This window comes from Salvelinus alpinus, chromosome 10, assembly GCF_045679555.1.
Source record: "Salvelinus alpinus chromosome 10, SLU_Salpinus.1, whole genome shotgun sequence".
Lineage (NCBI taxonomy): Eukaryota > Metazoa > Chordata > Actinopteri > Salmoniformes > Salmonidae > Salvelinus > Salvelinus alpinus.
The window spans coordinates 28,109,034-28,135,868 of record NC_092095.1 but is presented as its reverse complement, the minus strand read 5'-3'; the positions used below and the strand labels follow the sequence as shown (position 1 = coordinate 28,135,868).

General features: G+C 38.6%; 4 protein-coding genes across 5 annotated transcripts; all 4 read right to left on the bottom strand.

Moving 5' to 3' along the window:
* Positions 1-865: 865 nt before the first annotated feature.
* LOC139531840 (patched domain-containing protein 3-like) lies at positions 866-10,518 on the bottom strand. 2 transcript variants are annotated; one of them, XM_071328724.1, is made up of 4 exons: positions 9,291-10,167; positions 8,940-9,067; positions 8,556-8,701; positions 866-3,010 (listed from the first exon to the last, which is right to left on the bottom strand). In XM_071328724.1, exons 1-4 carry the CDS (start codon positions 9,978-9,980, stop codon positions 1,260-1,262), a joined length of 2,715 nt encoding a protein of 904 aa, XP_071184825.1. In that variant the 5' UTR covers positions 9,981-10,167; the 3' UTR covers positions 866-1,259. The 2 variants fall into 2 exon arrangements, with proteins under 2 accessions (XP_071184825.1, XP_071184826.1); XM_071328725.1 differs by lacking the exons at positions 8,940-9,067; positions 9,291-10,167 and adding an exon at positions 10,222-10,518.
* A 254-nt stretch (positions 10,519-10,772) lies between these two features.
* Positions 10,773-15,565, bottom strand: LOC139531839 (patched domain-containing protein 3-like). Its single transcript, XM_071328723.1, has 4 exons — positions 13,517-15,565; positions 13,147-13,280; positions 12,859-13,004; positions 10,773-12,583 (listed from the first exon to the last, which is right to left on the bottom strand). The coding sequence occupies exons 1-4, from the start codon at positions 14,222-14,224 to the stop codon at positions 11,061-11,063; spliced, it is 2,511 nt and encodes an 836-aa protein (XP_071184824.1). The 5' UTR covers positions 14,225-15,565; the 3' UTR covers positions 10,773-11,060.
* Positions 15,566-16,416: 851 nt separating this feature from the next.
* LOC139531838 (patched domain-containing protein 3-like) lies at positions 16,417-21,185 on the bottom strand. Its single transcript, XM_071328722.1, has 4 exons — positions 19,137-21,185; positions 18,767-18,900; positions 18,479-18,624; positions 16,417-18,203 (listed from the first exon to the last, which is right to left on the bottom strand). Exons 1-4 carry the CDS (start codon positions 19,842-19,844, stop codon positions 16,681-16,683), a joined length of 2,511 nt encoding a protein of 836 aa, XP_071184823.1. The 5' UTR covers positions 19,845-21,185; the 3' UTR covers positions 16,417-16,680.
* Positions 21,186-22,036: 851 nt separating this feature from the next.
* Positions 22,037-26,806, bottom strand: LOC139531837 (patched domain-containing protein 3-like). Its single transcript, XM_071328721.1, has 4 exons — positions 24,757-26,806; positions 24,387-24,520; positions 24,099-24,244; positions 22,037-23,823 (listed from the first exon to the last, which is right to left on the bottom strand). The coding sequence occupies exons 1-4, from the start codon at positions 25,462-25,464 to the stop codon at positions 22,301-22,303; spliced, it is 2,511 nt and encodes an 836-aa protein (XP_071184822.1). The 5' UTR covers positions 25,465-26,806; the 3' UTR covers positions 22,037-22,300.
* Between the last annotated feature and the right edge of the window lie 29 nt (positions 26,807-26,835).

Sequence of the window (26,835 nt, the reverse complement as noted above, 5' to 3'; positions counted from 1 at the left end):
TTGTTTAAGCAAGTCAGCCATATCAGCTGTTTTTTTTAAATGCAGTAAATGAAGCTGAATGAACTGTTTCGCTGCCAGACAAGGCTCCGCTGGTAGCCAGGTGTAGCAGTGATTGTCATTGTCCAAATTAGAAGCTACTTTGCTGTGAAGCCACATTATTTTTAATGCCTCATTACTCTCTTATTTCACACACACAAAATGTAACCCTAACTTCAGTTGCCCTAACTTCAAGTTGCAAGGAATGTTTGTTTTCTGTAATTTTGAACCATCCAAAAAGGTCAGATGCTTTTGTCTAATGACCTCAAATACTCAAGTCAAGACGAATAAACGTCCCACACCATTGGTTGTCTGTAAATTCATCAATATGCCTTACCCCCAAATGAACGGAAAAGATAAGCACAGACTAAAAACAGGAAATTGTAAGTTACTAACATTTTCATTCATGTTGTATTGAAAGATACAGATGGCCTTGGGAATGGCATGATTTTAACAACACTTTTGCAGATGTCTGAAAACATCTGATAGACTTTGATTTTGGAGTGAACTGTCTTGACCTGCTGTGGTATGCTGACTAACTTGTGAGACTGGATCAAAATACAACCGTATATCATCATGTACCTACTTGATTAACAAACCTTTTGGTTATAAAACAAAAATGTTGTCCTCACTACACATTTTAAAGAAAGTGTGGAAGGATCTACCTTAAAAAAAGCCCTAATAGTCAATACTTTTATTTAAAATGTATGAAATTATTCTGCATTTGCATCTAATGTATAGGCCATATGGTGTGGATGTTGGCAACAATCTGTCACTGAGAAGACTTTAGTCATTCTTGCTACCTAAATCTATCATCAAAAAGTCTACCTGGAATTCCTTAATTTCTTTATTAAAAACACAACTGAAACATCTTTATCCGATTTCACAATTATGAACAAATGAACATTTCATTTTATGTTACAGTACTTCTACATGAAACAAAATGAATGACAGAATCAGTGATAAGGCGGATGTGGCAATTGACATTTGATTTGAACTACTGTACTGGCCCCATCAGCATAGAGCTGAATGAAATAAAACAAAGGTAAAACATGAATGTGTGTTCATTTACACTTGACCATAATAGGTTATTCCCTCTTGTAAACGTTATTTGTACAGTTTTTAACCCATTTGTTCTACCTTTAATATTTAATTAATTCCTTACAAACAAAAAAACAGGTACAGTGGAAATGCCTTGTAAATCTGGCCTCAAGACAACAGTTTTAGGGGCAGTCTTCAATGTTTTCGTAAGCACTATTAGTTTTCCCGTTGACACTATGTGAATAATAATGTGAGCTTTGGTTAGAACTGACTGACCTTACATTTGAATTAGCTGCTACAGCCCTTAATTCACGCATATTCTTCATGTTGAAATCACCTGTGGTTTGGGTGACACACATCTGACCACTTTGAGACAAGGTGTTAGACCTACCATCATCTTTTTTATCACTGACTTTGCCTCCGCAGATTCCAAAGAAGGTCAGAAACACTGGGATAAACACTATACCATGGACCGCCCCAAACAAAATGACCAAGAACATGATCTTAAAGAAGGTTCTGAAGATGTAGCTCTCAGCAGCAGACAGCACCACCACTCCTAAAATAGTAGACACAGCTCCCTGTATGATGGGATACCCCAAGTGATAGACAGCATCTACAGCCTTCTTATTAGCGGTGACCTCTTTGCTAGAGACAAAAGCATAGGAAATGTGAGCAGAAAAATCCACTGAGAAACCAATGCAGATGACAAGATTGATCATGGATACAGAGTCTAGATTGACATCCCATAATGCCATGAAACCAGCAACACCCACTATGACAGAGGCAATGGCAAAGGTCACCCACAGAGAACATATGGGGTTGGGGATCAACATGAGGGAGATCACCAGCATGGCAAGAGTGGCAACTACAATGTTTTGGATGGTATTACTAACAATGACTGCATACTGGTCAAAGTATATGAAAGCAGGGTGGTAAACAACCAACTTTTCTGAACAACCATTAGCTGTCTCTCGAAGCTTATTCAACATGTTCTTTTCATCAACGGCTGTACTGACGTTGATTGTCTGAATAAACATACGCGAGGCAATTATGACTTTGTTTGAAATATTCACATCTTGTGTGAAATCTGATTGTTGTAAAAACGCAGGTAAACTATCCATGAAAATGGTTTCGTTATTTGGATTTATAACTTTCACATATTCATTAAGCCAAGAAAGGGTCATATTTTTTGCAACCAATGATCGACCATCCAACGTTAGACTCTCAAAACGTTCAAGACAAGTATCCAGACGCTTTCGAGCAGTTTTGTCCCAATATTGAAACTTACTGTCAGTCACAACAACCATAACATTTGGACCATACTCTGAAAAGTATTGGTCCTCATTATCGTAATAGCTACCCACGTATGAGCTATCAGCTGCTAGGTTTTTAAGGTCTATGCCTTCTTGGATTTGGAAGCAACCATAGATACTTGAGCCCAAATATCCAGCATAGAGCAGGATCACAAACACCTTGGTCCAAGTATTTGTTAGAAATGGCCCATAGTACATCTTAAAGAAGTTGTTAATGGGCATTGGCTCCTCTTTTCCCGTTTGATGATCATAAGCTCCCCCTACACAGCAGAGGTTGTACTTTTTAGAGTTCTCCTCTGGTTCTGGAACCTTCATGCATGTCAGCCAGTGTCTGTTGCCCTTTTCACGACTCCCATTCAATGCCAGAAATGCACCAAAGAAGGTAATATTGTACAAGTAACAGAACAGGACAGCTGTGCCAGTATACATACAAAAGGATTGTACAGAACCAAATGGAGTTAACAGACCAATATAGAAGGCCAGGGCATCAGTTAGTGTTGTGATGGTGATAGAGACAGCTGCGTCTTTGTATGTAGCTGCCATACGGTCCTCTACGTTGTCATGAACTTGAGTCTGCTGCCAGCAGGAAATCATGATGAACATGTCGTCAACACCAATTCCTGTGGAGAAAATGCACTCTCTTATAAAATGTCAAACCTAGTTTATACCGGTGTTCATTTCTGTGATCACATCAGAGTACAGGTAAATCGGGAGGTGCCGGAACAGAAAGTGAGTTAACGGAATGCATAAATATTTATTTATTGTATAATAAAGCATTGCATGCATATCATTGCGTTTTCGTAAAGAGCAGTAGAGTAGAGGCGCTTACAGAAATTGCACATATGGGGAACATTTTTAGCCTATAAAGTCCGGGGAAAGAATTAGCCTTTAATAAACGGATTTCATCCAATTCTTAATAATTTTACATGACTGGAGACTTTAACAGAATATTTGTAATGCCAAACAAAGGATGGAAATGACAGGCTACTTTGATACTGACAAACTGAGATCAGTAAAAACAACCTCATCTTGAATAATATAGTCCTGAAAAAGCTTTCCAGTTTCACTGACTCACTCACACAATGATGTGCAGCTCAGTCACCGGCGAGGGCCGATGTGCTCGAGCCGAAAACCTATCCTACTGGGCACACACTGGTTGAATCAACGTTGTTTCAACGCAATTCGCCAACGTATTGTGACATGGAATCAACGTGTAAAATACGTGGGATTTGAAAAAAGTAATCAACCAGTACTGTTTCATCTCATTTCAACCAGGGTTGTAAACATTAAAATGTTTAAACTTCATTAAACTTCAATACATTGATTTAACCTGACTAACAGGTTGTTACATCAATTCAGTTGCCACATAATCATCAGAATGACTATGTACACTACCATTCAAAAGTTTGAGGTCACTTAGAAATGTCCTTATTTTTGAAAGAAAATAAAAAATAAATTGTCCATTAAAATAACATCAAATTGATCAGAAATACAGTGTAGACATTGTTAATGTTGTAAATGACTATTGTAGCTGGAAACTGTTGATTTTTAATGGAATATCTAAATAGGCGTACAGAGGACCATAATCAGCAACCATCACTCCTGTGTTCCAATGGCACGTTGTGTTAGCTAATCCAAGTTCATCATTTTAAAAGGCTAATTGATCTTTAGAAAACCCTTTTGCAATCATGTTAGCACAGCTGAAAACTGTTGTGTTGATTAAAGAAGCAAAACTGGCCTTCTTTAGACTAGTTGAGTATCTGGAGCATCAGCATTTCGGGGCGGCAGGTAGCCTAGTGGTTAGAGAGTTGGGCCAGTAACCGAAAGGTTGTTGGATTGATTCCCTGAGCTGACAAGGTAAAAATATGTTGTTCTGCCCCTGAACATGGCAGTAAACCCACTGTTCCCCGGTAAATACGAATTTGTTCTTAACTGACTTGTCTAGTTAAACAACATTTATGGGTTCAATTACAGGCTACAAATGGCCAGAAACAAAGACTTTCTTCTGAAACTCGTAAGTCTATTCTTGTTCTGAGAAATGAAGGCTATTCCATGTGAGAAATTACCAAGAAACTGAAGATCTTGTACAATGCTGTGTACTACTTTTTTCACAGGACAGCGCCAACTGGCTCTAACCAGATTAGAAAGAGGAGTGGGAGGCGCTGGTGTACAACTGAGCAAGAGGACTTGTACATTAGAGTGTCTAGTTTGTGAAAGAGATGCCTCACAAGTCCTCAACTGGCAGCTTCATTAAATAGTACCTGCAAAACACCAGTCTCAACATCAACAGTGAAGAGGCGACTCCGGGATGCTGGCCTTCTAGGCAGAGTTGCAAAGAAAAAGCCATATCTCAGACTGGCCAATAAAAATAAAAGGTGAAGATGGGCAAAAGAACACAGACACTGGACAGAGGAAGATTGGAAAAAAGTGTTATGGACAGACTAATCTAAGTTTGAGGTGTTCAAATCACAAAGAAGAACATTCGTGAGATGCAGAAAAAATGTAAAGATGCTGGAGTGCTTGACGCCATCTGTCAAGCATGGTGGAGGCAATGTGATGGTCTTGGGTGCTTTGGTGGTGGTAAAGTGGGAGGGTAAAAGAGATCTTGAAGAAGGAAGGCTGTCACTCCATTTTGCAAAGCCATCCCATACCCTGTGGACAGCGCTTAATTGGAGCCAATTTCCTCCTACAACAGGACAGTGACCCAAAGCACAGCTTCAAACTATGCTTGAACTATTTAGGGAAGAAGCAGTCAGCTGGTATTCTGTCTACAATGGAGTGGCCAGTACAGTCACCGGATCTCAACCCTATTGAGCTGATGTGGGAGCAGCTTGACCATATGATACGTAAGAAGTGCCCATCAAGCCAATCCAACTTGTGGGAGGTGCTTCAGGAAGCATGGGGTGAAATCTCTTCAGATTACCTCAACAAATCGACAACTAGAATGCCAAAGGTCTGCAGGCTGTAATTGCTGCAAATGGAGGATTCTTTGACGAAAGCAAAGTTTGAAGGACACAATTATTATTTAAATTAAAAATAATTATTTATAGGGGGAAATTTACCATGTGAATTTGTTAAAGAAATGGAATGCATATGATGTAGTCTACTCTTTACTCTTTATTTATCAGCACGCTCGACCTAGCACGCTCGACCTACCTAACCCTAACCCTAACCGTAACCCTAACCCTAACCCGGCCACCTTCCAGAGGTTAACTGCCAACCCAAGGAAATGTCGGCTCGGCCTACGGGAGGCTGAGTACCTGGGGTACACGATTGGGAGGGGATGTGTAAAACCCCAGGTGAAGAAAGTGGAGGTGATTCGGGACTGGCCCCGCCCCCTCAACAAAGAAGCAGATCCGCACGTTTCTGGGGTTCACTAGTTATTACAGGAGATTTATCCCCCACTTGCTTCTCTAGCCAGCCCTCTGACAGATCTGACCAGGAGACGTCTGCCCACCCAGGTGACGTGGACTGAGGATACGGAGAAAGCCTTCCAGGACCTAAAGGGAGCCCTGTGTTCTGGACCCATGCTGGTGACCCCAGACTTCTCCAAACCACTGGTGGTACAGACCGATGCGTCCGAAACAGGGGTGGGTGCCGTCCTATCACAGCTACAAGAAGGTGAGGAACACCCAGTCATATACATTAGCCGGAAGCTGTTGCTACGGGAACAAAGATATTCCACTGTGGAGAAAGAATGTCTAGCAATCAAGTGGGCACTGGAGATGTTGAAATATTACTTACTGGGATGGCATCCCACTTATGTTGAAATTGAGTTGAAAATTACGCAAACTTTAAAAATCGTTTTCATCCTATATTAAATAGTAAAAGTCTAAAAATTCCTTGCACTTTCTTCAATTTGCTGTCTTAAAATTCTAGCGATCTTACAAATCTAGAGATCCTATAGAACATAAAATATATATTTTTAAAGAAAATTGATTGCGTATGTCTTCACACCCCCAGAGTTAATACTCGGTGGAAGCACGAAGGGCAGCCATTACAGCTGTGAATCATTTTCCATAAAATTCCAACCTTGCACAACTCTTAGGGAAACAAATATTCATTGTTTTTGTCATAATTGATCAAGCTCAGTAAATTCGGAGTGAGGATGGGTTTTTGTAGGCTACATTGACATATGATTTGCTCAAAGGACACCGTCATTAAAATAGTAAAGCTTTATTGAATATTTGGAAGTTTAGAAGTAGTTACTATTAGCCCTATAAATAAGGTCCCAAATTCAAGATATTAATAACAATACACTTTTACCTTTGAATATTTAATATGTTATTAATAATATACAGTACACTATCCAAACAGAAGATACATCTCTTTTAAATGTTGATATTTGGTTGCGTTCACAATTCAATATCCAGTTTTTCAGATTAATGATTGATATGTTGGATTCACGTCTCCATCTCAACCCAAAATGTGATTTTATTTGGTCCTATTCTTCAACTTAGATTATTGGTTGGGATGGAGATGTGAATATGTATATTCTTATAATATGTATATAATTCAATGTGAAATCAACCAGCCATCCTTCATATACAAGACAATATCCAAAGATAAAAATCTTGTCAGCTCAGGGATTCAAACCTTTTGGTTAATGGCCCAACGCTCTAACCACTAAGCTACCTGCCGCACTTAAATGTACCCGTAGGAGTCAATGTTCAGGCAGAAATCATTGGATTGTGGCTTCACGTTTCATTTCAATATACCTCATTATTTAGGTTGATAGCATGACATTGAAACAATGACGTTTATTCAAATAAAATGTGTCTAATCAAATCTAAAATTCTATATAATTTCAACCATCTTGAATATAGAATGAAAAAGATTTTTGTGGAATTTTCAATGTTTACAACGCTGGTTGAAATGAGATGAAAACAGTACTGGTTGATGACTTTTTTCAAATCCAATTATTTTCCATGTTGACTCCACGTCACAATATGTAGACAAAATCTGTTAAAACAATGTTGATTCAACCAGTGTGTGCCCAGTGGGATCTTCCTCTTGTTTTACTTTGTACCTAGGCTACTGTTTGCTCAATAAGCCTATTTGGAAGTTGCTAAAATATTTTAGTAGCCTACAGACAGATTAGTGTCTTCTCTTTTCAGCAGGAGCCATTTGCTTTCCAACCTGTGTTTTCCTGCAATTGTATTTGAAATATTGCGAAAGGCCTGTTTCGGCTGTATGCTGTTCACTGACAGATTTGCCCCGCGTTCCTGACTGTAGGCTATGCCTTGTAATTGAGCTTCACACAATTCACAGCTAGGTTATTTTTAAAAAGAAGCTATTGCTCCTCTATGGCTAAATTATAGGCCTATTAGTAGTATTCTGTAGTTTTACTCTGTAGTATTACTAATATTACTACTATTGTTACATTTATTGGTATTTTTATTATTACTACTATTAATTCTACTAGTATTATAGTATTAGTAGTATTATGATTTATTACATTTCTTCCTGAACAGACAGCAGTAATTCTAAAACTTCTAAAACAAATGTATTTTAATTTATCAGGGGTGCTGTAGCACTTCCAGCACACTTCCTGCGGCTATGATTCTATAAGGAAATAAACGATGAAGTGCTACACTGGAGAGATAAATGTTGCAGACTCATGTCTATCAGAGCAGAGAGAGGGAGAGCGATCATAGAAAGTTAATCTCATTCTAGTTCTGTGAGAGACACAGGCACGCTTCTCTCTCAACACAGCAAGGACTATGCGTTGGTCTCAATTTAACATAGGCTAGCTACGATGTTGCGCCAACCATAAGCCCGGGCCGATGTTATGATAGATGATTTGTGCCACAGATGGTTTGTTTACGTTTCTACCATTGTGGCTATATGGAGTAGGCTTACAGCTCTGTCTAGTGGCCGCGTCATTGACAACTGTAGCATTCTAGCGAAACCTAACCCGTTTCCTAACCTTAACCTCATTCTCCTAACCTGCTACGTTAATTCACCTAACTTGCTGTGTTAGTTCTCCTAACCTACCATGTTAATTCACCTAACCTGCCATGTTAATTATCCTTACCTGCTACGTTAGGTTTCCTAACCAGCTATGTAAACAAACCATCTGTGGTGACAAATCCTTAGTATCACCACACCGGCTCAAATTAAGCACTGGGTTTATTGTATAACAATGAGAGTTTGTAAGCTTACCCAGAATCAGGAATGGAGCTGTTGCCACAGTCATGGCGAAGGGCATCCCACAGTACAGCAACAACCCAAAACTGGACAGCACTGCCATACCAGCTGAGAGGACACCAAAGGTTGCCACCCACACCTTGTTCCTCACACAGTCCAACCTAGGGAAGAAAAACACAACATTCGTCCCTGTAGGTAAATGCTGATAGGTAGACCTAGTGCTCTCTGATATGCCTTAAAATCACTAATGCAGTCACATTATGGATTAGCCTGATTTGGGACCCAAATCTAGCTTCGGATAGACCTAATGAACACTGTTATCATGATTTTCAATTGAGGTGTCCTATGTTGACTGATCATTTTTGAATGGTATTGAAATGTAAAAGTTACAAAACATACCTCAAACAAGATATGATAGAAAAATTGATGGCCAGGGCATATGTCAATGAGAAGAGAGGAATGATTGAGTCAGAGCTCTTCTCAAACTCTTCCTCCCTTGATATGGATGTAAAGTAAGATATTGTCATCTGCAAAGACAAATATGAATATACAAATATCAGATATCCAGTTAACATATTAGTAAAACAACTCAAGATATTCAGATAATCAAATCATCATGACACTACATGGTTTATATGGAGCTTAATGTGGAGTGTGATCAATTCTGCAGGTCACTTGGTGAGAAAACACCCATCATACACAAATTGACCATTTTTAAAATTTGTTTCATCTCTAAAACAGAGTACTCACGCCTTCTTCTTTTTTCATCTTGGAAGCAGTCTCTATAAACTTCTTTAGCCACATGGTATTTCTAGTTTGGTTGTCTTCTTTTAAGAAGTAAAATAGTCTAATTGCCTCTGCGCTTTCAATTTCAAATCCACTTTTCAGTTTCACACCACCAATTTCAGATGCAATGAAAATTGTGCCATTATATGGGTAGTTAATCGTTGTTGTGGTAACATCACTAGGAGTTTTTACAATATCAAAGATTGAATTTGACACACACTCACCACCTTTCTTAACACATAGATCTCTAAAAGCGAATGCACCAATTGTCATGCTTGTTACAATTCTGTCCATTTCAAATATGTTTGTAAAAGCAGTAGATGTGAGAATATTTTTTCCAGACTTCACAATTATGAGAGATGCAAAGGTCCCTTCAGTATAGAGTCGCAAACGAGAGAAGTTACTATCACTCTGTGGAAAGTACTGTTTGACTACTTGTCGTTCATGTTTGGCCGGTCCATCAATAGGAGTAAACATCTCTTCAATGCCATTTGCTTCTCTGTCCGCAAGGAAGTAAAATCCTCCGCCAAGTCCCGCAGAAATGAACATGGGAAGAATCAAAAACCACCAGGGGTGTCTACCAACAAAGCCCCCAAGTATTTCAAATCCCCTAGCTATAGGCTTTTCAACGCAGTCTGTTTTGCACCTAGCCATTTTCTATTCTCTTTTTCAAGTCGTACTATGAGAAAAAAAACTTGGCTTGAAATATATCTGTATCTCTGTTGACATCACAGCCATAAACTATACTTCATCTGAACATAGCAACATGATAACGTTCCTCTGAAGAGCTCTAATCAGCAATAGATCAGACAGCATTGGATGTGATCCTTTAACAACCACGATGACTGCGTCAGGGCAATTCATATGGTTACATATTAACAAATAAGGTGGTTACCTATCCAGTTTACTTATTGTAGCTATGGAAGGTACTTCTCTGGTTTCCTTATAATAGTCCATCCATTAGTCAAGTGATTAGAGCGTTGGGCCAGTAACCGAAAGGTTAATCCCCGAGACGACAAGGTAAAATTCTGTCGTTCCCACTGTTCCCCCGGCGCCGAAGACGTGGATGTCGATTAAGGCAGCCCCCCTCACCTCTCTGATACAGAGGGGTTGGGTTAAATGCGGAAGACACATTTCAGTTGAAGGCATTCAGTTGTACAACTGACTAGGTATCCCCCCAAAGTATTCTGAAGATGAAGGAAGTAAACTGATTGCCATGCAATGATTGATTGTTAAGTTGATGAACACTGACGCACAGGTTCATTTGAAAAGTTTATGAAGAGTGGGTTTCTCGAGAATAGGTGAACAGATAAATAGATGACATCATAAGTTTAGTATGCAAATTCTGCACTGTTACTAACCATAATAATAATTCCCATTATTGATGTGGTCGTAATGACAACCGAGAGCATCTGCTGTTTGAATAAATATATACAAGACAATATATAATTTAAGATCATTTTATTCGCTTTTTAAAACACAATTACAACAAAGGTAAATATAAGCACACTGTAGTAACAATCAACACAGCATTTACATGACAAACTATTTTAAAAAGTATTCAATAAAAACAAAAATATGACTCATAAAAATACATATTTTGATACCATTAAAGCAAAGTATGACATAATCACAAGATTAGAGGTAAGCTAAAAAGTCAGATCATTAAAACAATTTAACTACTATTCTACCAACCCTTTCAACCATGATTAGTGTGTTGTGTGTGAATCTTGGTCAATTAAAATTGCATATCCCAAAGAAGGTCAGAAACACTGGGATGAAAACGATGCCATGAAGTACCCCAAACAAAATGACCAAGAACATGATCTTAAAGAAGGTTCTGAAGATGTAGCTCTCAGCAGCAGACAGCACCACCACTCCTAAAATAGTAGACACAGCTCCCTGTATGATGGGATACCCCAAGTGATAGACAGCATCTACAGCCTTCTTATTAGCGGTGACCTCTTTGCTAGAGACAAAAGCATAGGAAATGTGAGCAGAAAAATCCACTGAGAAACCAATGCAGATGACAAGATTGATCATGGATACAGAGTCTAGATTGACATCCCATAATGCCATGAAACCAGCAACACCCACTATGACAGAGGCAATGGCAAAGGTCACCCACAGAGAACATATGGGGTTGGGGATCAACATGAGGGAGATCACCAGCATGGCAAGAGTGGCAACTACAATGTTTTGGATGGTATTACTAACAATGACTGCATACTGGTCAAAGTATATGAAAGCAGGATGGTAAACAACCAACTTTTCTGAACAACCATTAGCTGTCTCTCGAAGCTTATTCAACATGTTCTTTTCATCAACGGCTGTACTGACGTTGATTGTCTGAATAAACATACGCGAGGCAATTATGACTTTGTTTGAAATATTCACATCTTGTGTGAAATCTGATCGTTGTAAAAACGCAGGTAAACTATCCATGAAAATGGTTTCGTTATTTGGATTTGAAACTTTCACATATTCATTAAGCCAAGAAAGGGTCATATTTTTTGCAACCAATGATCGACCATCCAACGTTAGACTCTCAAAACGTTCAAGACAATTATCCAGACGCTTTCGAGCAGTTTTGTCCCAATATTGAAACTTACTGTCAGTCACAACAACCATAACATTTGGACCATACTCTGAAAAGTATTGGTCCTCATTATCGTAATAGCTACCCACATATGAGCTATCAGCTGCTAGGTTTTTAAGGTCTATGCCTTCTTGGATTTGGAAGCAACCATAGATACTTGAGCCCAAATATCCAGCATAGAGCAGGATCACAAACACCTTGGTCCAAGTCTTTGTTAGAAATGGCCCATAGTACATTTTAAAGAAGTTGTTAATTGGCATAACTTCCTCTTTTCCCGTTTCCTGGTCATATGCCCCTCCTACACAACAGATATTGTACTTTTCAGGACTATCCTCTGGTTCTGGAACCTTCATGCATGTCAGCCAGTGTCTGTTGCCCTTTTCACGACTCCCATTCAATGCCAGAAATGCACCAAAGAAGGTAATATTGTACAAGTAACAGAACAGGACAGCTGTGCCAGTATACATACAAAAGGATTGTACAGAACGAAAGGGAGTTAACAGACCAATATAGAAGGCCACGGCATCAGTTAGTGTTGTGATGGTGATAGAGACAGCTGCCTCTTTGTATGTAGCTGCCATACGGTCCTCTACGTTGTCATGAACTTGAGTCTGCTGCCAGCAGGAAATCATGATGAACATGTCGTCAACACCAATTCCTGCGATCAACAGAGTATATTGAACATCAGTAGATCATAGATCATTAGAGGGAATTACCACTGTAACAAATATCACCAAACTTCATGAGTTACAATGTTACTACATGTTAATACAATGTTGTTAATACAGTTATTACTGTGTAGTTACATAGGTATAAGGGCAACATAAGTGTTACCGTCTACGTAGTCTTGTGACGGACAAAAACATTAAAATCATGTGAGATTTGGTTGTGGGTTGTTAAGACTATTGAAAGGTTTCTGATAATAAACCTGACCCAGTATTAAGAAAGGAGCAGTTGCAACAGTCATGGCAAAGGGCATTCCACAGAGCAGCAACAACCCGAAACTGGACAGCACAGCTAGGCCTGCAGATAGAGCACCAAAGATGGCCACCCACACCTTGTTCCTCACACAGTCCAACCTGTAGATGAAAATATTCTTACTTCGTACGGAACATCACACGTAGCAATTATAAATAGTAAGTTAAATTAGTGTTTTAACATGGTGCACACATTTGCTGATTTTGATTCGTTTAAAAGATGACACATAAGACATCAAATTACCTCAAGCAAGATACAATTGAAAAACTTATGGCCAGGAAGTATGTGACGGAGAAGAGAGGAATCACAGATTTGGAGTTTTCCTTAAACTCCTCCTCTCTAGAATTAGATGTGAAGTATGAAACTTGAATCTGACGCTATAAAAACAAATGTAAGAACTGTGAGACTAAGTGAAAACTGTAGAGGGTTACATTTAGGAACAGATTATTTTACAAAACATGGATTTTTATATTTCAGTGAATATGAGCACTCTAATTATATATGGCTCAAATAAGTAAAGCCACTTATGTGGATATGGACAAAAGTATTTTACCAAACCTGGCAGTACGCCCAGACAGTTCTGAATCTGTAAAATATAATAAACTGTACTTACCTTATTCAATTCATCTGACAAGTTGGAAAACACTTGAGTAAACCCATGTAGCCAATCATCATTTTCTGCCTTGTTATTTTCTCTGAGAAAGTAGAAGAGTCGAACAGCCTTTGCACTAACGATGATACTTGAATTCAAAACTACTCCGCCAAGTTCTGTCCCCAAAAAGATGGTGTTTGACGTTGAATTATGATAAGGAAAGGTCAAGTTTGCCTTCTTAATTGCACTAGCTGTGCCATTAATGATATCTAACATGTCATTTGAAAAGCACCTGTTACTTTTCATGGCACAAAGTTTTTCATAAGTTTTTCCTTTTTGGCCTACCATCTCTCTAACTGTTCCATCTAAATATATGATCTCCTCAAATGCCTTCTCATTCAAGATATCGGATGACTTTGAAACAGCGATGAAAGACCCATAGCTCCCCTCGGTATACAGCCGCAAACGAGAGAACTCTGAATCATTCTGGGGAAAATGTTCTTTGACAAAATGTCTCTCCTGTTTTGCAGGCCCGTCCTTTGGAGTAAACTGGTCCTCTATCCCATGCGCCTCTCTCTCTTCAAGGAAATAAAATCCTGCCCCAAGCCCCGCAGAGATGAACAAAGGGACAAGTAGAAACCACCATGGATTTCTCCCAACAAAACCTCCAAGTTTATGAAACCAATTTGACACTGATTTTTCAATGCAGTCTGTGTGACACGAAGGCATGGTCACCGGTTAAGATTTAAAGAAGTTATTATCAAAATGTATTATTTTGTATGTATAGTCGAGAAAAAGATCTGTAAGGACCTTGCAATGATCACAGGTGCTTCAAATGGAACCCCTCACTAACTGGCAGCTATTTTGTGAGCTGCAACCTTAAAATACACATTCAAAAAGAGGAACTTGTCATCATGGGAACATGTTCTAACTGTAAAGAGCACCTGTGAAAATGACCAGGCCAATTATTAACTATTAAACCTGATGTGTTACGGCTTTATATCATTTGCTGTCATCTTCCATGAACTAGGCCTATAGTCTATGGCTATGTGAGCATTGAAAATATCCTTTATTGGTGCATGTCCCCAGTTGAAAAGGTAGGATGTTGTATTCTACAGTACATACTAATGTGATCATGGATTCTTACGAACAGATAGTACCCATTTTCTGATGCTCAGCATGAAACTTCTTATCATGGGAAGTTGTGTCTTGTTTGTTTTAAACCTGTAAAGTTTACGACCATAGTTGAATGCACTGCTCTTCTGATGCATTATATTAAAGCAGTAAAACTCTAATTAGCTACCATGTAAGTCAGGTACTGGCAGATTGTCACCCTATCACCTCGCCTTGAGTTTTCCATGTCCTCAGCAAATGTCTCTCTCCTCAGTACAAAATAGTACCACCCATATTATCACCAACACTACTAATGGTTCGTGGAGAATGGAATGATCAGCTAATTAGTAATGACTCATTCGATCATTACAGTGACAGTTCTGGTTTTCTATAATTTTGACAAACTGTTTCAGGTTTTATGGTTCTTGACGACACCCCAAATATTTTACTTTCTAAACATAATTAACATATTCTATATCAGGAAAAGGAAAAATGGATCTCAGATAAGCTCTTTTGAACAAATGTGGCTGGATAATCTGTCACGCCCTGGCCATAGAGAGGCTTTTATTCTCTATTTTAGTTAGGCCAGGGTGTGACTAGGGTGGGCATTCTAGTTTCTTTATTTCTATTTGCTGATGTGTTTATTTCTTTGTGTTTGGCCGGGTGTGGTTCTCAATCAGAGGCAGCTGTCTATCGTTGTCTCTGATTGGGAATCATACTTAGGCAGCCTTTCCCACCTGTGTTTTGTGGGTAGTTGTTTTCTGTATAGTTTAGTATCCTTACAGAACTGTTCATTTTCATCTTTGTTATTTTTGTTCTAGTGTTCTGATTTAATAAAATATCATGAACACGTACCACGCTGCGCTTTGGTCCAGTCATTTCCAGGAAGAGGTTTGTGACATAATCCGTTTTTCAAACAAACGTAATTGTCATTTTACACTACTGTTCAAAAGTTTGGGGTCACGTAGAAATGTCCTTGTTTGTTAAAGAAAAGCACATTTTTTGTCCATTAAAATAACATCAAATTGATTAGAAATACAGTGTAGACATTGTTAATGTTGTAAAGGACTATTGTACCTGGAAACGGCAGATTTTTTAAATGGAATATCTACATAGGCGTACAGAGGCCCATTATCAGCAACCATCACTCCTGTGTTCCAATGGCACATTGTGTTAGCTAAGTTTATAATTTTAAAAGGCTAATTGATCATTAGAAAACCCTTTTGCAATTATGTTAGCACAGCTGAAAACTGTTGTGCTAATTAAATAAGCAATAAAACTGGCCTTCTTTAGACTAGTTGAGTATCTGGAACATCAGCCAGTAACCGAAAGGTTACTCGAATCCCCGAGACGACAAGGTAAAATTCTGTCGTTCCCACTGTTCCCCCGGGGCCGAAGACGTGGATGTCGATTAAGGCAGCCCCCCTCACCTCTCTGATACAGAGGGGTTGGGTTAAATGCGGAAGACACATTTCAGTTGAAGGCATTCAGTTGTACAACTGACTAGGTATCCCCCCAAAGTATTCTGAAGATGAAGGAAGTAAACTGATTGCCATGCAATGATTGATTGTTAAGTTGATGAACACTGACGCACAGGTTCATTTGAAAAGTTTATGAAGAGTGGGTTTCTCTAGAATAGGTGAACAGATAAATAGATGACATCATAAGTTTAGTATGCAAATTCTGCACTGTTACTAACCATAATAATAATTCCCATTATTGATGTGGTCGTAATGACAACCGAGAGCATCTGCTGTTTGAATAAATATATACAAGACAATATATAATTTAAGATCATTTTATTCGCTTTTTAAAACACAATTACAACAAAGGTAAATATAAGCACACTGTAGTAACAATCAACACAGCATTTACATGACAAATAATTTTTTAAAGTATTCAATAAAACCAAAAAGATGACTCATAAAAATACATATTTTGATACCATTAAAGCAAAGTATGACATAATCACAAGATTAGAAGTAAGCTAAAAAGTCAGATCATTAAAACAATTTAACTACTATTCTACCAACCCTTTCAACCATGATTAGTGTGTTGTGTGTGAATCTTGGTCAATTAAAATTGCATATCCCAAAGAAGGTCAGAAACACAGGGATGAAAACGATGCCATGAAGTACCCCAAACAAAATGACCAAGAACATGATCTTAAAGAAGGTTCTGAAGATGTAGCTCTCAGCAGCAGACAGCACCACCACTCCTAAAATAGTAGACACAGCTCCCTGTATGATGGGATACCCCAAGTGATAGACAGCATCTACAGCCTTCTTATTAGCGGTGACCTCTTTGCTAGAGACAAAAGCATAGGAAATGTGAGCAGAAAAATCCACTGAGAAACCAATGCAGATGACAAGATTGATCATGGATACAGAGTCTAGATTGACATCCCATAACGCCATGAAACCAGCAACACCCACTATGACAGAGGCAATGGCAAAGGTCACCCACAGAGAACATATGGGGTTGGGGATCAACATGAGGGAGATCACCAGCATGGCAAGAGTGGCAACTACAATGTTTTGTATAGTATTACTAACAATGACTGCATACTGGTCAAAGTATATGAAAGCAGGATGGTAAACAACCAACTTTTCTGAACAACCATTAGCTGTCTCTCGAAGCTTATTCAACATGTTCTTTTCATCAACGGCTGTACTGACGTTGATTGTCTGAATAAACATACGCGAGGCAATTATGACTTTGTTTGAAATATTCACATCTTGTGTGAAATCTGATCGTTGTAAAAACGCAGGTAAACTATCCATGAAAATGGTTTCGTTATTTGGATTTGAAACTTTCACATATTCATTAAGCCAAGAAAGGGTCATATTTTTTGCAACCAATGATCGACCATCCAACGTTAGACTCTCAAAACGTTCAAGACAAGTATCAAGACGCTTTCGAGCAGTTTTGTCCCAATATTGAAACTTACTGTCAGTCACAACAACCATAACATTTGGACCATACTCTGAAAAGTATTGGTCCTCATTATCGTAATAGCTACCCACATATGAGCTATCAGCTGCTAGGTTTTTAAGGTCTATGCCTTCTTGGATTTGGAAGCAACCATAGATACTTGAGCCCAAATATCCAGCATAGAGCAGGATCACAAACACCTTGGTCCAAGTATTTGTTAGAAATGGCCCATAGTACATCTTAAAGAAGTTGTTAATTGGCATAACTTCCTCTTTTCCCGTTTCCTGGTCATATGCCCCTCCTACACAACAGATATTGTACTTTTCAGGACTATCCTCTGGTTCTGGAACCTTCATGCATGTCAGCCAGTGTCTGTTGCCCTTTTCACGACTCCCATTCAATGCCAGAAATGCACCAAAGAAGGTAATATTGTACAAGTAACAGAACAGGACAGCTGTGCCAGTATACATACAAAAGGATTGTACAGAACGAAAGGGAGTTAACAGACCAATATAGAAGGCCACGGCATCAGTTAGTGTTGTGATGGTGATAGAGACAGCTGCCTCTTTGTATGTAGCTGCCATACGGTCCTCTACGTTGTCATGAACTTGAGTCTGCTGCCAGCAGGAAATCATGATGAACATGTCGTCAACACCAATTCCTGCGATCAACAGAGTATATTGAACATCAGTAGATCATAGATCATTAGAGGGAATTACCACTGTAACAAATATCACCAAACTTCATGAGTTACAATGTTACTACATGTTAATACAATGTTGTTAATACAGTTATTACTGTGTAGTTACATAGGTATAAGGGCAACATAAGTGTTACCGTCTACGTAGTCTTGTGACGGACAAAAACATTAAAATCATGTGAGATTTGGTTGTGGGTTGTTAAGACTATTGAAAGGTTTCTGATAATAAACCTGACCCAGTATTAAGAAAGGAGCAGTTGCAACAGTCATGGCAAAGGGCATTCCACAGAGCAGCAACAACCCGAAACTGGACAGCACAGCTAGGCCTGCAGATAGAGCACCAAAGATGGCCACCCACACCTTGTTCCTCACACAGTCCAACCTGTAGATGAAAATATTCTTACTTCGTACGGAACATCACACGTAGCAATTATAAATAGTAAGTTAAATTAGTGTTTTAACATGGTGCACACATTTGCTGATTTTGATTCGTTTAAAAGATGACACATAAGACATCAAATTACCTCAAGCAAGATACAATTGAAAAACTTATGGCCAGGAAGTATGTGACGGAGAAGAGAGGAATCACAGATTTGGAGTTTTCCTTAAACTCCTCCTCTCTAGAATTAGATGTGAAGTATGAAACTTGAATCTGACGCTATAAAAACAAATGTAAGAACTGTGAGACTAAGTGAAAACTGTAGAGGGTTACATTTAGGAACAGATTATTTTACAAAACATGGATTTTTATATTTCAGTGAATATGAGCACTCTAATTATATATGGCTCAAATAAGTAAAGCCACTTATGTGGATATGGACAAAAGTATTTTACCAAACCTGGCAGTACGCCCAGACAGTTCTGAATCTGTAAAATATAATAAACTGTACTTACCTTATTCAATTCATCTGACAAGTTGGAAAACACTTGAGTAAACCCATGTAGCCAATCATCATTTTCTGCCTTGTTATTTTCTCTGAGAAAGTAGAAGAGTCGAACAGCCTTTGCACTAACGATGATACTTGAATTCAAAACTACTCCGCCAAGTTCTGTCCCCAAAAAGATGGTGTTTGACGTTGAATTATGATAAGGAAAGGTCAAGTTTGCCTTCTTAATTGCACTAGCTGTGCCATTAATGATATCTAACATGTCATTTGAAAAGCACCTGTTACTTTTCATGGCACAAAGTTTTTCATAAGTTTTTCCTTTTTGGCCTACCATCTCTCTAACTGTTCCATCTAAATATATGATCTCCTCAAATGCCTTCTCATTCAAGATATCGGATGACTTTGAAACAGCGATGAAAGACCCATAGCTCCCCTCGGTATACAGCCGCAAACGAGAGAACTCTGAATCATTCTGGGGAAAATGTTCTTTGACAAAATGTCTCTCCTGTTTTGCAGGCCCGTCCTTTGGAGTAAACTGGTCCTCTATCCCATGCGCCTCTCTCTCTTCAAGGAAATAAAATCCTGCCCCAAGCCCCGCAGAGATGAACAAAGGGACAAGTAGAAACCACCATGGATTTCTCCCAACAAAACCTCCAAGTTTATGAAACCAATTTGACACTGATTTTTCAATGCAGTCTGTGTGACACGAAGGCATGGTCACCGGTTAAGATTTAAAGAAGTTATTATCAAAATGTATTATTTTGTATGTATAGTCGAGAAAAAGATCTGTAAGGACCTTGCAATGATCACAGGTGCTTCAAATGGAACCCCTCACTAACTGGCAGCTATTTTGTGAGCTGCAACCTTAAAATACACATTCAAAAAGAGGAACTTGTCATCATGGGAACATGTTCTAACTGTAAAGAGCACCTGTGAAAATGACCAGGCCAATTATTAACTATTAAACCTGATGTGTTACGGCTTTATATCATTTGCTGTCATCTTCCATGAACTAGGCCTATAGTCTATGGCTATGTGAGCATTGAAAATATCCTTTATTGGTGCATGTCCCCAGTTGAAAAGGTAGGATGTTGTATTCTACAGTACATACTAATGTGATCATGGATTCTTACGAACAGATAGTACCCATTTTCTGATGCTCAGCATGAAACTTCTTATCATGGGAAGTTGTGTCTTGTTTGTTTTAAACCTGTAAAGTTTACGACCATAGTTGAATGCACTGCTCTTCTGATGCATTATATTAAAGCAGTAAAACTCTAATTAGCTACCATGTAAGTCAGGTACTGGCAGATTGTCACCCTATCACCTCGCCTTGAGTTTTCCATGTCCTCAGCAAATGTCTCTCTCCTCAGTACAAAATAGTACCACCCATATTATCACCAACACTACTAATGGTTCGTGGAGAATGGAATGATCAGCTAATTAGTAATGACTCATTCGATCATTACAGTGACAGTTCTGGTTTTCTATAATTTTGACAAACTGTTTCAGGTTTTATGGTTCTTGACGACACCCCAAATATTTTACTTTCTAAACATAATTAACATATTCTATATCAGGAAAAGGAAAAATGGATCTCAGATAAGCTCTTTTGAACAAATGTGGCTGGATAATCTGTCACGCCCTGGCCATAGAGAGGCTTTTATTCTCTATTTTAGTTAGGCCAGGGTGTGACTAGGGTGGGCATTCTAGTTTCTTTATTTCTATTTGCTGATGTGTTTATTTCTTTGTGTTTGGCCGGGTGTGGTTCTCAATCAGAGGCAGCTGTCTATCGTTGTCTCTGATTGGGAATCATACTTAGGCAGCCTTTCCCACCTGTGTTTTGTGGGTAGTTGTTTTCTGTATAGTTTAGTATCCTTACAGAACTGTTCATTTTCATCTTTGTTATTTTTGTTCTAGTGTTCTGATTTAATAAAATATCATGAACACGTACCACGCTGCGCTTTGGTCCAGTCATTTCCAGGAAGAGGTTTGTGACATAATCCGTTTTTCAAACAAACGTAATTGTCATTTTACACTACTGTTCAAAAGTTTGGGGTCACGTAGAAATGTCCTTGTTTGTTAAAGAAAAGCACATTTTTTGTCCATTAAAATAACATCAAATTGATTAGAAATACAGTGTAGACATTGTTAATGTTGTAAAGGACTATTGTACCTGGAAACGGCAGATTTTTTAAATGGAATATCTACATAGGCGTACAGAGGCCCATTATCAGCAACCATCACTCCTGTGTTCCAATGGCACATTGTGTTAGCTAAGTTTATAATTTTAAAAGGCTAATTGATCATTAGAAAACCCTTTTGCAATTATGTTAGCACAGCTGAAAACTGTTGTGCTAATTAAATAAGCAATAAAACTGGCCTTCTTTAGACTAGTTGAGTATCTGGAACATCAGCCAGTAACCGAAAGGTTACTCGAATCCCCGAGACGACAAGGTAAAATTCTGTCGTTCCCACTGTTCCCCCGGGGCCGAAGACGTGGATGTCGATTAAGGCAGCCCCCCTCACCTCTCTGATACAGAGGGGTTGGGTTAAATGCGGAAGACACATTTCAGTTGAAGGCATTCAGTTGTACAACTGACTAGGTATCCCCCCAAAGTATTCTGAAGATGAAGGAAGTAAACTGATTGCCATGCAATGATTGATTGTTAAGTTGATGAACACTGACGCACAGGTTCATTTGAAAAGTTTATGAAGAGTGGGTTTCTCTAGAATAGGTGAACAGATAAATAGATGACATCATAAGTTTAGTATGCAAATTCTGCACTGTTACTAACCATAATAATAATTCCCATTATTGATGTGGTCGTAATGACAACCGAGAGCATCTGCTGTTTGAATAAATATATACAAGACAATATATAATTTAAGATCATTTTATTCGCTTTTTAAAACACAATTACAACAAAGGTAAATATAAGCACACTGTAGTAACAATCAACACAGCATTTACATGACAAATAATTTTTTAAAGTATTCAATAAAACCAAAAAGATGACTCATAAAAATACATATTTTGATACCATTAAAGCAAAGTATGACATAATCACAAGATTAGAAGTAAGCTAAAAAGTCAGATCATTAAAACAATTTAACTACTATTCTACCAACCCTTTCAACCATGATTAGTGTGTTGTGTGTGAATCTTGGTCAATTAAAATTGCATATCCCAAAGAAGGTCAGAAACACAGGGATGAAAACGATGCCATGAAGTACCCCAAACAAAATGACCAAGAACATGATCTTAAAGAAGGTTCTGAAGATGTAGCTCTCAGCAGCAGACAGCACCACCACTCCTAAAATAGTAGACACAGCTCCCTGTATGATGGGATACCCCAAGTGATAGACAGCATCTACAGCCTTCTTATTAGCGGTGACCTCTTTGCTAGAGACAAAAGCATAGGAAATGTGAGCAGAAAAATCCACTGAGAAACCAATGCAGATGACAAGATTGATCATGGATACAGAGTCTAGATTGACATCCCATAACGCCATGAAACCAGCAACACCCACTATGACAGAGGCAATGGCAAAGGTCACCCACAGAGAACATATGGGGTTGGGGATCAACATGAGGGAGATCACCAGCATGGCAAGAGTGGCAACTACAATGTTTTGTATAGTATTACTAACAATGACTGCATACTGGTCAAAGTATATGAAAGCAGGATGGTAAACAACCAACTTTTCTGAACAACCATTAGCTGTCTCTCGAAGCTTATTCAACATGTTCTTTTCATCAACGGCTGTACTGACGTTGATTGTCTGAATAAACATACGCGAGGCAATTATGACTTTGTTTGAAATATTCACATCTTGTGTGAAATCTGATCGTTGTAAAAACGCAGGTAAACTATCCATGAAAATGGTTTCGTTATTTGGATTTGAAACTTTCACATATTCATTAAGCCAAGAAAGGGTCATATTTTTTGCAACCAATGATCGACCATCCAACGTTAGACTCTCAAAACGTTCAAGACAAGTATCAAGACGCTTTCGAGCAGTTTTGTCCCAATATTGAAACTTACTGTCAGTCACAACAACCATAACATTTGGACCATACTCTGAAAAGTATTGGTCCTCATTATCGTAATAGCTACCCACATATGAGCTATCAGCTGCTAGGTTTTTAAGGTCTATGCCTTCTTGGATTTGGAAGCAACCATAGATACTTGAGCCCAAATATCCAGCATAGAGCAGGATCACAAACACCTTGGTCCAAGTATTTGTTAGAAATGGCCCATAGTACATCTTAAAGAAGTTGTTAATTGGCATAACTTCCTCTTTTCCCGTTTCCTGGTCATATGCCCCTCCTACACAACAGATATTGTACTTTTCAGGACTATCCTCTGGTTCTGGAACCTTCATGCATGTCAGCCAGTGTCTGTTGCCCTTTTCACGACTCCCATTCAATGCCAGAAATGCACCAAAGAAGGTAATATTGTACAAGTAACAGAACAGGACAGCTGTGCCAGTATACATACAAAAGGATTGTACAGAACGAAAGGGAGTTAACAGACCAATATAGAAGGCCAGGGCATCAGTTAGTGTTGTGATGGTGATAGAGACAGCTGCCTCTTTGTATGTAGCTGCCATACGGTCCTCTACGTTGTCATGAACTTGAGTCTGCTGCCAGCAGGAAATCATGATGAACATGTCGTCAACACCAATTCCTGCGATCAACAGAGTATATTGAACATCAGTAGATCATAGATCATTAGAGGGAATTACCACTGTAACAAATATCACCAAACTTCATGAGTTACAATGTTACTACATGTTAATACAATGTTGTTAATACAGTTATTACTGTGTAGTTACATAGGTATAAGGGCAACATAAGTGTTACCGTCTACGTAGTCTTGTGACGGACAAAAACATTAAAATCATGTGAGATTTGGTTGTGGGTTGTTAAGACTATTGAAAGGTTTCTGATAATAAACCTGACCCAGTATTAAGAAAGGAGCAGTTGCAACAGTCATGGCAAAGGGCATTCCACAGAGCAGCAACAACCCGAAACTGGACAGCACAGCTAGGCCTGCAGATAGAGCACCAAAGATGGCCACCCACACCTTGTTCCTCACACAGTCCAACCTGTAGATGAAAATATTCTTACTTCGTACGGAACATCACACGTAGCAATTATAAATAGTAAGTTAAATTAGTGTTTTAACATGGTGCACACATTTGCTGATTTTGATTCGTTTAAAAGATGACACATAAGACATCAAATTACCTCAAGCAAGATACAATTGAAAAACTTATGGCCAGGAAGTATGTGACGGAGAAGAGAGGAATCACAGATTTGGAGTTTTCCTTAAACTCCTCCTCTCTAGAATTAGATGTGAAGTATGAAACTTGAATCTGACGCTATAAAAACAAATGTAAGAACTGTGAGACTAAGTGAAAACTGTAGAGGGTTACATTTAGGAACAGATTATTTTACAAAACATGGATTTTTATATTTCAGTGAATATGAGCACTCTAATTATATATGGCTCAAATAAGTAAAGCCACTTATGTGGATATGGACAAAAGTATTTTACCAAACCTGGCAGTACGCCCAGACAGTTCTGAATCTGTAAAATATAATAAACTGTACTTACCTTATTCAATTCATCTGACAAGTTGGAAAACACTTGAGTAAACCCATGTAGCCAATCATCATTTTCTGCCTTGTTATTTTCTCTGAGAAAGTAGAAGAGTCGAACAGCCTTTGCACTAACGATGATACTTGAATTCAAAACTACTCCGCCAAGTTCTGTCCCCAAAAAGATGGTGTTTGACGTTGAATTATGATAAGGAAAGGTCAAGTTTGCCTTCTTAATTGCACTAGCTGTGCCATTAATGATATCTAACATGTCATTTGAAAAGCACCTGTTACTTTTCATGGCACAAAGTTTTTCATAAGTTTTTCCTTTTTGGCCTACCATCTCTCTAACTGTTCCATCTAAATATATGATCTCCTCAAATGCCTTCTCATTCAAGATATCGGATGACTTTGAAACAGCGATGAAAGACCCATAGCTCCCCTCGGTATACAGCCGCAAACGAGAGAACTCTGAATCATTCTGGGGAAAATGTTCTTTGACAAAATGTCTCTCCTGTTTTGCAGGCCCGTCCTTTGGAGTAAACTGGTCCTCTATCCCATGCGCCTCTCTCTCTTCAAGGAAATAAAATCCTGCCCCAAGCCCCGCAGAGATGAACAAAGGGACAAGTAGAAACCACCATGGATTTCTCCCAACAAAACCTCCAAGTTTATGAAACCAATTTGACACTGATTTTTCAATGCAGTCTGTGTGACACGAAGGCATGGTCACCGGTTAAGATTTAAAGAAGTTATTATCAAAATGTATTATTTTGTATGTATAGTCGAGAAAAAGATCTGTAAGGACCTTGCAATGATCACAGGTGCTTCAAATGGAACCCCTCACTAACTGGCAGCTATTTTGTGAGCTGCAACCTTAAAATACACATTCAAAAAGAGGAACTTGTCATCATGGGAACATGTTCTAACTGTAAAGAGCACCTGTGAAAATGACCAGGCCAATTATTAACTATTAAACCTGATGTGTTACGGCTTTATATCATTTGCTGTCATCTTCCATGAACTAGGCCTATAGTCTATGGCTATGTGAGCATTGAAAATATCCTTTATTGGTGCATGTCCCCAGTTGAAAAGGTAGGATGTTGTATTCTACAGTACATACTAATGTGATCATGGATTCTTACGAACAGATAGTACCCATTTTCTGATGCTCAGCATGAAACTTCTTATCATGGGAAGTTGTGTCTTGTTTGTTTTAAACCTGTAAAGTTTACGACCATAGTTGAATGCACTGCTCTTCTGATGCATTATATTAAAGCAGTAAAACTCTAATTAGCTACCATGTAAGTCAGGTACTGGCAGATTGTCACCCTATCACCTCGCCTTGAGTTTTCCATGTCCTCAGCAAATGTCTCTCTCCTCAGTACAAAATAGTACCACCCATATTATCACCAACACTACTAATGGTTCGTGGAGAATGGAATGATCAGCTAATTAGTAATGACTCATTCGATCATTACAGTGACAGTTCTGGTTTTCTATAATTTTGACAAACTGTTTCAGGTTTTATGGTTCTTGACGACACCCCAAATATTTTACTTTCTAAACATAATTAACATATTCTATATCAGGAAAAGGAAAAATGGATCTCAGATAAGCTCTTTTGAACAAATGTGGCTGGATAATCTGTCACGCCCTGGCCATAGAGAGGCTTTTATTCTCTATTTTAGTTAGGCCAGGGTGTGACTAGGGTGGGCATTCTAGTTTCTTTATTTCTATTTGCTGATGTGTTTATTTCTTTGTGTTTGGCCGGGTGTGGTTCTCAATCAGAGGCAGCTGTCTATCGTTGTCTCTGATTGGGAATCATACTTAGGCAGCCTTTCCCACCTGTGTTTTGTGGGTAGTTGTTTTCTGTATAGTTTAGTATCCTTACAGAACTGTTCATTTTCATCTTTGTTATTTTTGTTCTAGTGTTCTGATTTAATAAAATATCATGAACACGTACCACGCTGCGCTTTGGTCCAGTCATTTCCAGGAAGAGGTTTGTGACATAATCCGTTTTTCAAACAAACGTAATTGTCATTTTACACTACTGTTCAAAAGTTTGGGGTCACGTAGAAATGTCCTTGTTTGTTAA

Excerpts from the sequence above, each read along its gene's own strand:
- LOC139531840 (XM_071328724.1), bottom strand. The coding sequence starts at position 9,980 with ATGGCTAGGTGCAAAACAGACTGCGTTGAAAAGCCTATAGCTAGGGGA. Across the intron at positions 9,068-9,290 it reads AGATGAAAAAAGAAGAAGGC|ATGACAATATCTTACTTTAC; the intron begins GTGAGTACTCTG and ends TTGTCTTTGCAG. Across the intron at positions 8,702-8,939 it reads TCTATCATATCTTGTTTGAG|GTTGGACTGTGTGAGGAACA; the intron begins GTATGTTTTGTA and ends TTTCTTCCCTAG.
- LOC139531839 (XM_071328723.1), bottom strand. The coding sequence starts at position 14,224 with ATGCCTTCGTGTCACACAGACTGCATTGAAAAATCAGTGTCAAATTGG. Across the intron at positions 13,281-13,516 it reads TGTCAGATGAATTGAATAAG|CGTCAGATTCAAGTTTCATA; the intron begins GTAAGTACAGTT and ends TTGTTTTTATAG. Across the intron at positions 13,005-13,146 it reads TCAATTGTATCTTGCTTGAG|GTTGGACTGTGTGAGGAACA; the intron begins GTAATTTGATGT and ends TTTCATCTACAG.
- LOC139531838 (XM_071328722.1), bottom strand. The coding sequence starts at position 19,844 with ATGCCTTCGTGTCACACAGACTGCATTGAAAAATCAGTGTCAAATTGG. Across the intron at positions 18,901-19,136 it reads TGTCAGATGAATTGAATAAG|CGTCAGATTCAAGTTTCATA; the intron begins GTAAGTACAGTT and ends TTGTTTTTATAG. Across the intron at positions 18,625-18,766 it reads TCAATTGTATCTTGCTTGAG|GTTGGACTGTGTGAGGAACA; the intron begins GTAATTTGATGT and ends TTTCATCTACAG.
- LOC139531837 (XM_071328721.1), bottom strand. The coding sequence starts at position 25,464 with ATGCCTTCGTGTCACACAGACTGCATTGAAAAATCAGTGTCAAATTGG. Across the intron at positions 24,245-24,386 it reads TCAATTGTATCTTGCTTGAG|GTTGGACTGTGTGAGGAACA; the intron begins GTAATTTGATGT and ends TTTCATCTACAG. Across the intron at positions 23,824-24,098 it reads TGCTCCTTTCTTAATACTGG|GAATTGGTGTTGACGACATG; the intron begins GTCAGGTTTATT and ends TGTTGATCGCAG.